Source organism: Mus pahari, chromosome 14 (assembly GCF_900095145.1).
Source record: "Mus pahari chromosome 14, PAHARI_EIJ_v1.1, whole genome shotgun sequence".
NCBI classification, from domain to species: domain Eukaryota; kingdom Metazoa; phylum Chordata; class Mammalia; order Rodentia; family Muridae; genus Mus; species Mus pahari.
This window is the reverse complement of record NC_034603.1, coordinates 74235141-74246999: the sequence shown is the minus strand read 5'-3', so window position 1 is coordinate 74246999 and position 11859 is coordinate 74235141. Positions and strand designations below refer to the sequence as shown.

The 11859-nt window shown below is 43.0% G+C and overlaps 1 protein-coding gene across 2 annotated transcripts in view; it reads left to right on the top strand.

Annotated features, from left to right (window-relative positions):
* The first annotated feature begins 6076 nt into the window (after positions 1 to 6076).
* Positions 6077 to 11859, top strand: part of Smurf2 (SMAD specific E3 ubiquitin protein ligase 2) — a 100764-nt gene continuing 94981 nt past the window's right edge. Inside the window, exon 1 of one of the 2 annotated variants that reach the window (XM_029545967.1) lies at positions 6077 to 6632. Coding sequence is in view for 1 of the 2 variants with exons in the window: in XM_021211735.1 (XP_021067394.1) it covers positions 6581 to 6632 (52 nt within the window). In the remaining variant the exon portion in view is untranslated. The remainder of the gene's footprint in view (positions 6633 to 11859) is intronic. The other variant, XM_021211735.1, reaches the window with a different exon arrangement.

Sequence of the window (11859 nt, the reverse complement as noted above, 5' to 3'; positions counted from 1 at the left end):
CCTGCCTCTGCCTCCCGAGTGCTGGGATTAAAGGTATGCGCCACCACCACCAGACTGGCTTCTTGTATGCCACTTCCAAAGCAGCTGATGCTACACTCACCTACTGTAAACATGGCTACCCAGGACGATTCTCACAGTGTGTTCTCTGCTCCAGTAGCATTGAAAAACGCAAATTCATGGCCTTGAACCCAGAACCTGAATTAGGATCTCTGGAGTGGAGCCCAAAGGCACTATCCTCCAGCCATCTGCAGGGTTGATTTTCTCAGAGGGATTGTTTAAGGACTGTCAGTCAGTATATCAAGTTAGAGGTAAGAAACGAAAGATTGGCATGGGATGGAGGTGGGGTGGGGTGGGGGTGGGAATACACAGATCTGGAGAAACATTAGAAGGAGATGGGACTTCAGTTTCCCTCTTGGAGACCAGATCTGCTGAAGGAAGAGACCATAAATGAGTTCAGAATGTGGCTTAACCATAGACCCTGTTGTAACAGGACAGGCCATGAATACTCCTATAATCCCAAAGGCCGAAGCAAAGCCCAGTGTACAATGATGGGAGAGGGATGCTCATATTGACAGCGATAACTTCCTGGGGGCTGTTTTACCAGTGCTGAGCAAACTCAAAGGAGCTAGACTAGCCTGGGATTCACTAATAGCCCAGGTTGGCCTTGAACTTGGGGTCATTCTCTACTTCAGTCTCATGACGGCTGAAATATTGGGCGGGTGCTATCCTGTCCAGTGACAACCTAATCTTAAGTTGAATTCATAAAATTTTGAAAATGAAGAGAGCTAATTTTTAAAGCTTTTGAAGCTGACTACCTGATGCCTGCTTTTTTCCCCCCATGGCACAGATGCTGTATGAAATTAGAAATTCACACTATAAAAATAGCTCTGCAGGAGTGCCAGTATTAACACAACCTTACTTCAGACTTGGGGTGTGTGTGTGTGTGTATGTGTGTGTTTAAGTGGTGGAGACAATACCTCCATGTAAAAATATATTAAAGGCTGGACCAGAAGAAACACCAAATCCAGATGGTAAGCATTTTCTTGCAAAGTCATATTAAATTTAATGTGAGCCCAGGAAAACAGAAACATGTTTTAAACAAAGGATTTTAAATGTTCTTATAGCTATGTGTAGATTTTTGCCACTGGTCTAGGATATCATTAGAAAGGATACCATGCTAAGTGATTAGAAAAATATTCAATGAATCTTTTGGTTAAAAATGCTCTTTAGCAGGGGCTGGTGAGATGGCTCAGTGGGTAAGAGCACTCGACTGCTCTTCCGAAGGTCCGGAGTTCAAATCCCAGCAACCACATGGTGGCTCACAACCATCCGTAACAAGATCTGACTCCCTCTTCTGGAGTGTCTGAAGACAGCTACAGTGTACTTACATATAATAAATAAATAAATCTTAAAAAAAAAATGCTCTTTAGCACATGCTGTTATGATATCTTCATCTTTAAAACTTCCGTTTATTCATTTGTGTGGATGTATATATGTGTGGGTTTGTGCATGCCAGAGTAAATTTTCTGTTCTTCTTTCTGTCGTTTGGGGCCCAGGGTTCAAACTCTGGTCCTAAAGCTTGGACACAAGAGCTATAATCTGCTGCTCAACTCTCCAATCAAGTTACAGCATCTTTAATGGAATGTTCTGTTAAGTGACACTTCTGGGAAAAGATTTTTTTTTTGCATGTATTTGTGGTGTGCATACATGTGGACATATGTGATAGTACATGTGTGTGCATTCATGTGCTCATGGAAGCCAGAAATGGATGTTGGGTGTCTTTTTGAGGCAGGGTTTCTTGATGAACCCAGAGCCAGCTTGCCCCAGGGGTCCCTTGTCTCTGACACCTGAGCACTGGGGTTCTAGGTGAGCAACACACATACCCTCCTGGCTTTTATGTTCTGGGTTCTGGGAATTAATTAAAATTCTGGTCCTCACACTGGTGTGCTAGGTGCGTTAGCCTCTGAGCCTTCTCCTCAAACCAAAGATCGATTTTATTGATATGAAACTGGTGGTGTTAGTATACTTGAGACAAATGCTTAAGCCACTGATTCTATAAAAGTTTCACAGTACAATCCTACCGAGAGCAAATTAGAAGTCACAAGGGGACAAAATGGCTTTGAAAAGCTTTCTGCAGTTCCCACACGTGTCAAAGGTATGTGCGGATACAATTTGCGTTGGAAATGGGTTCCAACTTCAGGGAGAAAGCAAAGGGTGATTTGCTCAAGGATTGTTATTTTTCCTTTGTTTGCCCTCAAAACTATGTCTAGATTGTTGCTGGGATGAAGCACGGGTGCATCTGATGCTGAAACTGAATCTAATGAGACTCAGGCATCTTGCAGCAGTGTAATTTAGATGTGGCAGGTGTTCTCACAGCACAGTGCTCTGTTGAGCAGACCTGCATCACCTGGGCAACTGTGTTACCTGGGCCAGGTGACTCGAATCTGCAAACCCAGCAATCTGAAGTCTGGAGCAGGAGGATTGCTGTGAGTTTGAGGTCTGCCTGGGCTGCTAGCAAGTTCCTAGCAGAGTGAACTGCAGAGTAAAATCTATCACAATGAAACCCCAAAGCAGGGGGCTGGATAAATCCAGCAGTAGAGTGCCTGCCTAATAGGCATAGGGCCCTAGGTTCCTTTTCTAGCAAGAAGGGGGAAGGGTAGAGGGGAAGGGAGGAGATAATGGGGCCCCTGGAAAGAGGCTCAGGAGGTAAAAGCATTTGCCTTGCAAGTCAGGTGAATTCAGCTTGATGTGGAGAGAGAACCAATTGTACTAAGTTATCATTTCTCTCACACATGCACTTCTGCTGCCCCCTGTACATACTAACAATGGAGGAATAAATAAGAGTAAATGCCAGAGTTCTACTCCAGACTGACCCCCATCAGCCCCACCCCAGGTGTGGGATGCAGCCACCAGTGTTTAGCAAGTTCTCCGTGTAAAGCTGATGCACACTCAAGTTCCAGAGCTGATGGGCTGGTGGTTTCTAACCTTGGTGGTTTGGATCTGAGTGTCCATAGGAGCTTTCTTTTTACAAACTGCCTTCACTTTGAATGCAGGAAATTCTGATTCAGTGGACCAGGAAAGGGCTTTGGCAATCAATGTTAACAAGTCCTCTCTGCCTCCCTCCCCTCCTTCTTGTATTATTATTATTAATCTTATGTGGCCCAGGTTAACCTTGAATTCACTATATAATCAGTGATGTCCTGTATTATACACATGTGCTGTATTGGCTTTTTGCAAGCTGAGGATTGAACCCAGGTCTTTGTATATTTGAGAATTTGAGACAACCACTCTAGCCACTGAGCCGTATCCCCAGACTTCTTTTTCTCCTTATTCTAATAGTTTTCTGCCACTAGACTGATCTTTAAATATTATTATTCTTTTTAATCTCAGTCCAAGCCTATTACTGTGTTCAGTACATAGAAGGAGTTAAGAAACCATTAGCTGGATGAATGAATCATATAGGAATATTTTGCTGTGGAGAGAACGGCCATTTCTTTCTGTTCAATGCTATTTTCTTTTTCTGAAAGTTGATACATTTAAACACATATAATTGATATGAGTCTTAAGCCCTACTTTTCATCTTTTTCCTTACCAATTTCTAGGTATCAGCTGATGATCCACTGCACAGTTTCTATATAATGTGTACTTACAAAATAGCCAAGGGGGAAATGTGCATAAAACCTCTTTTTTACTTGAAGGTTTTTGACTCAAAGAGCTCTGTTTTGGGCCTACACTGGTAAGGCTTCTTAGTCAAGAGATTTATTGGAAGTGACTTTCCTATTAACATTAGTCCTTTTGATTTTATTATTTTTTTTGTCTTCTAAAATCTTTATTTCATTTATTAATTAAAGTCAATATTAAAGGTTTAATGTGTTAAGGAAAACAACAATAAAACAAACATCCATGTACCCAGCTTTAAAAAGATTATTACCAGGATAATGTGGGCGTGGTGGTATATTTGGATAGGTCTCTGTCCATTTTCAGCCAGTCTGGTCTACATAGTAAGTTACAGGCCAGCAAGGTTTACACAGTGAGTCCCTGTCTGTAAAATAAAAGCTAAAATAACAAATACAGTATTATTATAGGGACTTCAGATGTTGCTCAGTGGAGGTATGCTTGCCTATCATGTGTAAGACACTGGGTTTGACTTCTAACATTACACAGAGGTTCTCAACATACTGAATGGTTTTGCTTATTATTTATATTTTGAGATTTTTAAAAGACTTATTTGTGTGTATGAATGCTTTTCCTGAATATATCTGTGTATATCACATGCATGCTTGGTGCCCATGGGAAGTTAGAAAAGAGCATCATATCCCCTGGAACTGGGGTTATATAGATGGTTGTGAGCTAGCTTGTGGGTGCTGGGATCCAGATCATCTGCAAGAGTCACAAATACTCTCAACCACCAAACCATCTCTTCAGCCGTGACTGAATGGTTTAAAAGCATTATACTTAGGGAAGTCTAAATGAAATTGTCTGAACACCATGCCTATGCCCATCTCCCTGAGCCGCCACATATGTGAAGGTATTGCTTAAAACTCCCGACAGACAGTCTCCCAATCTCCCACCCACTGCCAGGCTTCTGAAATCTTAAATTCCATTTCCCAATACAAAGCTACAAATTATACTAGTGGGTGGTTGGGAACAAAGTGTGAGCCATAAGAACCAGGGGAAGTAAGAGTTCATACATCAGACTGCTCAGATTATTGTTGCAGCCTAGGGGTTTGAAACAGTGATGTAGCAATTGTTCTATCGCCACAGTAACTTTTGTGGGAATTATTTCCTGAGCCTTCAGATCTTACATTGCACAAAGAAGTGTTTAAGGGCCCTGCTCATTGCTTTGTGAATAATAAGCACTTAGTATTTCTTGATTGAATTTCTAGAGTTGTCCCTTGTATTTTAAGTCTGACTGCTAGAACTTATGATTTTGGGATCACTTTAATCCGTAGGAGTGTTTTTAGACTGATGAAACGCTTTTGGATTTCATCTGGAGAATGAAGTGTCTTAACTGATAGATTGTAAGTCACCATTTGCAATGTTTTAGGATTAAAATGTATTAGGCTTCAATGAACAGTTAAACGGCATTAATGTTATAACAGCCTTAAAGCAAAGCCAACATGGATATAAATCCACATTCTTAGCCTTAGTTTTCATTTTTACTCTTGTGTGTACATACAACTTGTATTCTCCATTTAAACCCTGCATTACATGTAAAGTCTGACATGTTACATGGCTACCACAATTGCTATTTAGATGGCTGCATAAAAATGTGTTGCAGTTGATGTAATACAATTCACTAGTAGGCTGCACTCTTACCCCAACCTTGTAAAACAAAATCCCCAAACACCTGTATTATTTATTTGTCCAGAATAAGTTCCTATTAGTAGTGTAAGTCACCACGTGAGAGTTACAGTCCTATTCATTCTCTTTTTTCCTCCTGGGATAGCAAAATACAGTACTGCGTGAGCTTTCCACACTGTATCCACCTATCTTGTTCAGTCTTTGGTGGCATTTGTATCATCTCCCTAAGCTTGTCCTGCGGGGGTGGGGGTGGGGGGGAAGAGTCGAGCAGGTAGGTAACCGGATATGGAGCACCAGGTGAGCCTGTGGAGGTGGCAATTACAATACTCAGAGCTAAGCACTTCTGGGAATTTGCTGGAACGTTCGATGTGGGAATAGCGTCTGGGCGAATTAATTCTTCGGACTCGGGTCTAACTTTACTCTCGCCAGCCTCTCAGGGCGCGCAGTGGGAGTATTACTCGGGCATTCTGCCCTGTAGGGACACAGGAGGGCTTTCAGTGAGCTAGCTGGTCAGCAGGCCCTTCTGGTGCCACCGAGCCGGCGCCGCCGGGCGGTGGAGTTCCGAGCCGGGTCTGGGCCGCGGCGCACGCGCTGCCCGCAGCCCGCGCGGAGCCCGGCCTTCCTCTGGCGCCCCAGGCGCAGAAGACCTCGCCCACAAGCCCGCCCCCTAGCCAGCCCCGCCCACCACAAGCCCGCCCCGCAGCCGGCCACGCCCCCGTCTCCTCCCCGCCCCCAGGAGCCGACGAGTGGCGGCGGCGGCGGCGGCGGCAGTGGCCTCAGCCCCAGGACCGGGTTCCCTCAGACAAGAGGGCGGGCGGAGGAGGAAGCGGCCGAGCACCCGCCCGCCTCGGCAGACTTCGCACCGTCGGCTCCCAGGCCTCGCGGCACCGAGAAGGGGAGACCGAGGCGGGCCGCGAGGACAAGAGGCGGCGGGGGCGCGGGGCGGAGGCGGAGGCGGAGGCGGCGCGGCCGGCCGCGGCTGCCGCTTTGTTGTGCGGCCCGGGCCGAGGAAGCAGAAGTGGGAGGAGGGGGGAGCTCTGCGTCCCGCTCCCTCCGCGGCTCATGGCGACGGCGCTCGGCACATCCGGGACCCTCCGGCCCTGGCGGCCGCGGCGCGGGCTGTTCGGACCCCGGCCCCGGCCGCTGTGGTGACTCCTCTGCGCCTCGCCGTCGGCCCAACCCAGCCCAGCCCAGCCCAGCCCAGCCCGCCCGCCCGCCGGCCGCGAGCGCCACCGCCGCCGCCGCCGCCACCGCCACCTCCCCCGCCGCTGGGGACATGTCTAACCCCGGAGGCCGGAGGAACGGGCCCGTCAAGCTGCGCCTGACAGGTGAGCTGGGCGGGCGGCTGTGGCGCCTGTGGGCAGGCAGAGGTCCGGGGTCGCGGTCGGTGGTGGCGTTGGACGGGAATCCGGGCGTGGGAAGGCCTAGTTTAGGGAGTCATTGGAGAACCACTTAGCTGGGGTTGGGAAATTCTTCAGAACGCCCAGTGTGTGGCCCGTAGGTCTCCCGTGGAGGGCGGATTTGAGGTCCCGATGTCTCGTTTCCTGGGGTCACAGGAGCAGCCCCTGGGCTACTGCCTAGGTGGGGTCGGGAAGGGGATTACTGAATCCAGTTGCTGACTGCGCGCAGTAAACACTCCTTAAACATGGAGTGAGTGCTTAACGGGAGAGTGCGTGTGTTTCCCGGTTGTTAACTTGGACACCTACCTATGCCCGGCTGTGAAACCTTTACTCTCCAGTGCTGCCAACCTCTGTGGCCAGTGCCACACACACCTTAAACGCACGTCTCTGGGAGGGAGGGACCGAGACTGTGGTTGGCTTTTCCGGCGTGTCTGCCTGATCCCACGACTCCCGGCTCATTGTACACTCTGTGTTTTGGAAGTTGTTTGATTGTAGGGTAGCATGTTTGGGGTTGTTCCTTGTAGGCCGCAGAACTAGTGGCTCATGTCTTAACCCCAGACCTGGTTTAGAATCCCTTGGCTTTGCAATGTGTTTCTCAGTCTGGACACATACAAACTTTTCAGCTAACTTTCACTAGTTCTCTCCACACTTTTCTCACCCCTTTCTGAGTGGAGAGGAATGCTCAGAGGGATTTGGGAAAGACTGTTTATATTCCCAGCTGCAGGGAGTTGTTAACATATTACAGGTATAATTTGCTTACGATGCCACTTCTGATATTCTTCCGTGGTCAAGTCTCCCTCCTTTTAAGGAAAAACTGCGTTTGGTTTAAAGAGTGTAATTGAAACTATTGTCCCTCTGCTAGCTAGTCACGTCATTCACAGTGAGTAAATTGTCCACATTTATATTCAGATGTGTGGTGAAGAAGACAGCATTTTGTAGTCGTTCATATGTATTTGCGTCAGCGAAGGATAAGCTGTAATTATGTTTGCCCACACTAAACTTTGAGATTTATGTGGACGAACTAGGTAGTTGAATGAATGTATGTGTGTTAACCGGCAGTCCATCGGCTGTACTTTCTAGGTAACTTGAAGTGAGTTTGGTATTTGAGAATTTAGTTGGAATGTATGCTGGCTACAGCTTAAAATACTTTACTTTTGAGGCTAAGAGATGGCACAGTAGTTAAATGTATCCTGTTCTCTAAGAGGACCTGAGTTCTAGTGGCAGCACCCCCCCACCCAGGTCCTTGGCTCACTACCACCTGTAACTCTAGCTCCAGGGCATCTGATGCATCTGGCCTCCCACAAGCACCTGCACTTAGGTACACATACCACCCCTATCTCCAGTAATTAAAAAAATACACGTAGTACTGACCTGGAAGCCTTTTTTTCCCTAGGGAAAATTACAAGGTATTATTATTAACACTAGGCTGTGGGGGTGCTTTGATTTTCATCTTTATTGTGTTCATTTGGGGGGAGTCAGCAGAACACAATTATAAAGGATCTTTGGTGCTCTAGTTTATATATTGATGTTCTTATTAGACAAGCCTGTGTCAATAATTATAGAAAGAAATTATGAGTGTAGGTGTGCAAAAGCCATCAGAAATGGATGTTGTTTATTTCCTTCTGGGATATATGTATATATATATGTATTGATATATATACATATATTGATTATATATATATATATATATATATATATATATGTATATGGGAGAGAAAAGAGAGGCTTGGGTTTTCTTTGGATAAAATGAGTTCTGAGGTGGGCTGGAGATATGGCTTAATGAAGAGCACCCTCTGTTCTTCCAAAGGACCCAGATTCAATTCCCAGCGCCCAAATTCCAGTTCACAACTGTCTGTAACTCCAGTCTCAAGGGATCTGACACACTCATACCAATGCACATAAAATTAAAATAAATTATTAAAAAATGAGTTCTGAGGTTTTAGTATTTGTCAGACTTGGGGAAAACTATTCACAGGCAAATTCCCAATAGTTTTAAGAAACAGAGTAGGGCTGGTGAGATGGCTCAGGAACATCCGGAGTTCAAATCCCAGCAACCACATGGTGGCTTACAACCATCCATAACGAGATCTGACTCCCTCTTCTGGAGTGTCTGAAGACAGCTACAGTGTACTTACATATAATAAATAAATAAAATCTTAAAAAAAAAAAAAAAAAGAAACAGAGTAGTTCAAATGAGCAAAGATGTACTGAAAATGAACTGAGAGTACATTTATGTACTGTGTGTGTGTGTGGGTGTGTGTGTGTCTCATGGCCATGGAACGTGTGTGGTGGACAGGACAAGGTGAGATCTCCTTTTCCATCTTATGAGTCTTCCCAGTCAAACTCAGGTCATCAGGCTTGAGAGAAAATACCCTCACCCCTTCAGCCATCTCAGTGTTCTGAGGGTTAGTCTGATTGAGCAGATCTTATATTATCTGTCATTTTTTTCCTGCATATGATAGTTTATAAAGATTTATGAGTGACATTTGTTAGGTGAACATTATAACCACTGCACAGTGGAAACTTCCCCTCAGTGAAGTTTGAGAGGAAAAAGATCACACTAAATTTCTGAGCAAGAAAATACATTAGACTAAATTTATAGAGTGATTTTGTACACTTTGCTTTTTCTGAATTTTGAAGAATTTTAAATATCTGTCCTCTCCTCTTAATTGTAAAAACAGTTGGAACTACTCTCAGCTTCATAAAACTATTGGGAATTTGCCTGGGAATAGTTTTCACAAAGTCTGACAAACACTAAAACCATTGTCACTTTGATTACATATGATGGAATCTCCTGTTTTGCAGGGAGCGTTAACTTACATTTTTTCATTTTTGTTCGTCATTTACAAATTAAATAGCATAAATTTTAACAAATAGATCTTAAGAGCTGGATTCAATTAGCAGCTTTTTAGGACACAAACATAAAAGGGTTAGATGGAAAAGATTGTTTTGACTGACTGGATAAATGACAGGGCTGTGTTTGATGTGCGTCCAGGACTTAGTCTGGAGCTGGTGCCCAACTTCTCAGTCCATCTTGAGAAGCCAAATAAAATATTTAACCTAGGACTCTTTTTGTTTTTTTTAAAAAAAGTTGATTCTTTGTTAAGACTTTAAGAAATGTTTGGCATACCTTTAGATTAAGTGTTTAACAGTTCATTTGGATCTGGATTCCCTAACAGAGGAAAAAACTTAAAGAAAAAAAAATCTCACAGTGAATGTTTATTTGGTTTATAATACACTTGGGCTATAAGATGTTTTAAGATTACTGTTTTTTTACTTTAAGTTAAAGCCATTTAAAAATTTACATTTATGGAATACCTTTGATTCCACAGTACTTTATGAACTGCAGTTAATTATATCCTTAATGGAGAATCGCCCATTGCTGAAAGGTGTTAACAATTCTTTTCATAGCCAGTCTCTGCCTGTCCCTGTCTCAGCCCTTCTCCCCCTTGAGATCTCTGCCTAATAGTCTATGGATATTTTTCATATATTACTAAAATCCACCCATTAGTAAATTGTGATATTGTTGAAGAAGTTGAGACAAATTTATTTTCAAATTGAGATTCCTTAAACCATTGGTGAATATATGGTATGTGCTATCAAGTTACTTCTTTTAGCTTTTATGACACATTAACATTTGGTCATTAAAATGGGCTATCTGGGAGCGCTATTAATTTTAGTTTGTGTGTTTAGAGTGGGAATGGCTTGATTATATATGTGTAATTTGTAGTGTGATATATAATATAGGCTTTCCTACAACATTAAGAAAGGATTTGAGTTGAAAATATTCTATATATTTGGTTATAGTAAAAAAAATTAGGTAAATTTTTATACCCTTATTGTTTTTGAAAATCAAATTATGGAAAATGCAGTTTAGTGTAGATTCTAATATTTTAAGTTCTTAGCTATGGAGTATTAACAGATTACTTATCCAGAACTTTTATTTTAGACCTTTTTGTAAATGTAGTGTTTTTGTATGCTGTTTCTCATTAATTTTAAAAATCCATAGCAGTAGAGAAGTTAAGTTGACCTATATGTAAGGAAAATTAATTTTAAAACCTCACTTTAAATATACTTGTAAAAATAATTTCACTGAGTGCTTTATTTAACTCAAGACTTGAAATTTTTAAACTTCGTTGCATCTTTTAGGTTTCCAAGTATGAATAATGCCCGTGACCATAGTAACTTCTTGAGGGCTTTGCTATTGAATATAACTAATTCATTTCACTGGTTTCTGAGGAGGGAACTAAAACAGCATAGCCCCATCTTTAAAGTGTTCTCTTGTTGCATTCTAGGTGTCTTCAGATAGGCAGTAGTTTGGTTTTCTTGAGGTATGGGTTTTAAATCATGGCTTCTGCCTTTTTCATATTGATCTATTTTATAATAACGTGTGCTTGCTAGTTTTATGTTAACTTGACTCAAACTAGACTTATCAGAGAGGAGGGAACCTCAATTGAGAAAATGCCTCCATGAGATCGGCTGTAGGCAAACCTGTAGGGCATTTTCTTAGTGATTGATGGGGAGGGCCCAACCTGTTGTGAGTGGTGCCATCCCTGGGCTGGTCCTGGTCCTGAGCAGGCTATGAGAAGCAGGCTAGTAAGCAGCAAACCCAAACACCCCCTACCCCCAATCAGCTCCTTTCTGATGAACTATGGTGTGGAAGTGTAAGCCAAATAAATCCTTCCTTCCCAACTTGCTTTTGGTTATCATAGCAGTAATAATCCCGACTAAGACAACATGCTAACGTCTTATTCAGCATGTTATGTCTGGCCCTAATATATCTTACTTTTTAAAAATAGATCATATCTAACAGTATAAAGCTCTATTTATGATTCATCGTAATTTTGAATGTAAGTTATTGTATTACTGTAATGTGTCCCTAGGTAAATGATAATAGGTTGTTTATTTTTGTTCCTGTATTTTTTCCATTGGTCCTCTGTTACTTTTATATTTAAGACTGCTAAAATCGATGGGCGTGGTGGTGGAATACTTTTAATCACAGCACTTGGGAGGCACAGACAGTCTGGTCTTTGTTGAGTTTGAGGTGTGCCTGGTCTATATAGTGAGTTGCAGGCTACACATTGAGACCTTATTTTTTTAAAAAAGGCTGAACCTTTATAGAATATACTGTTATAATCAACATTTTAAAATATTT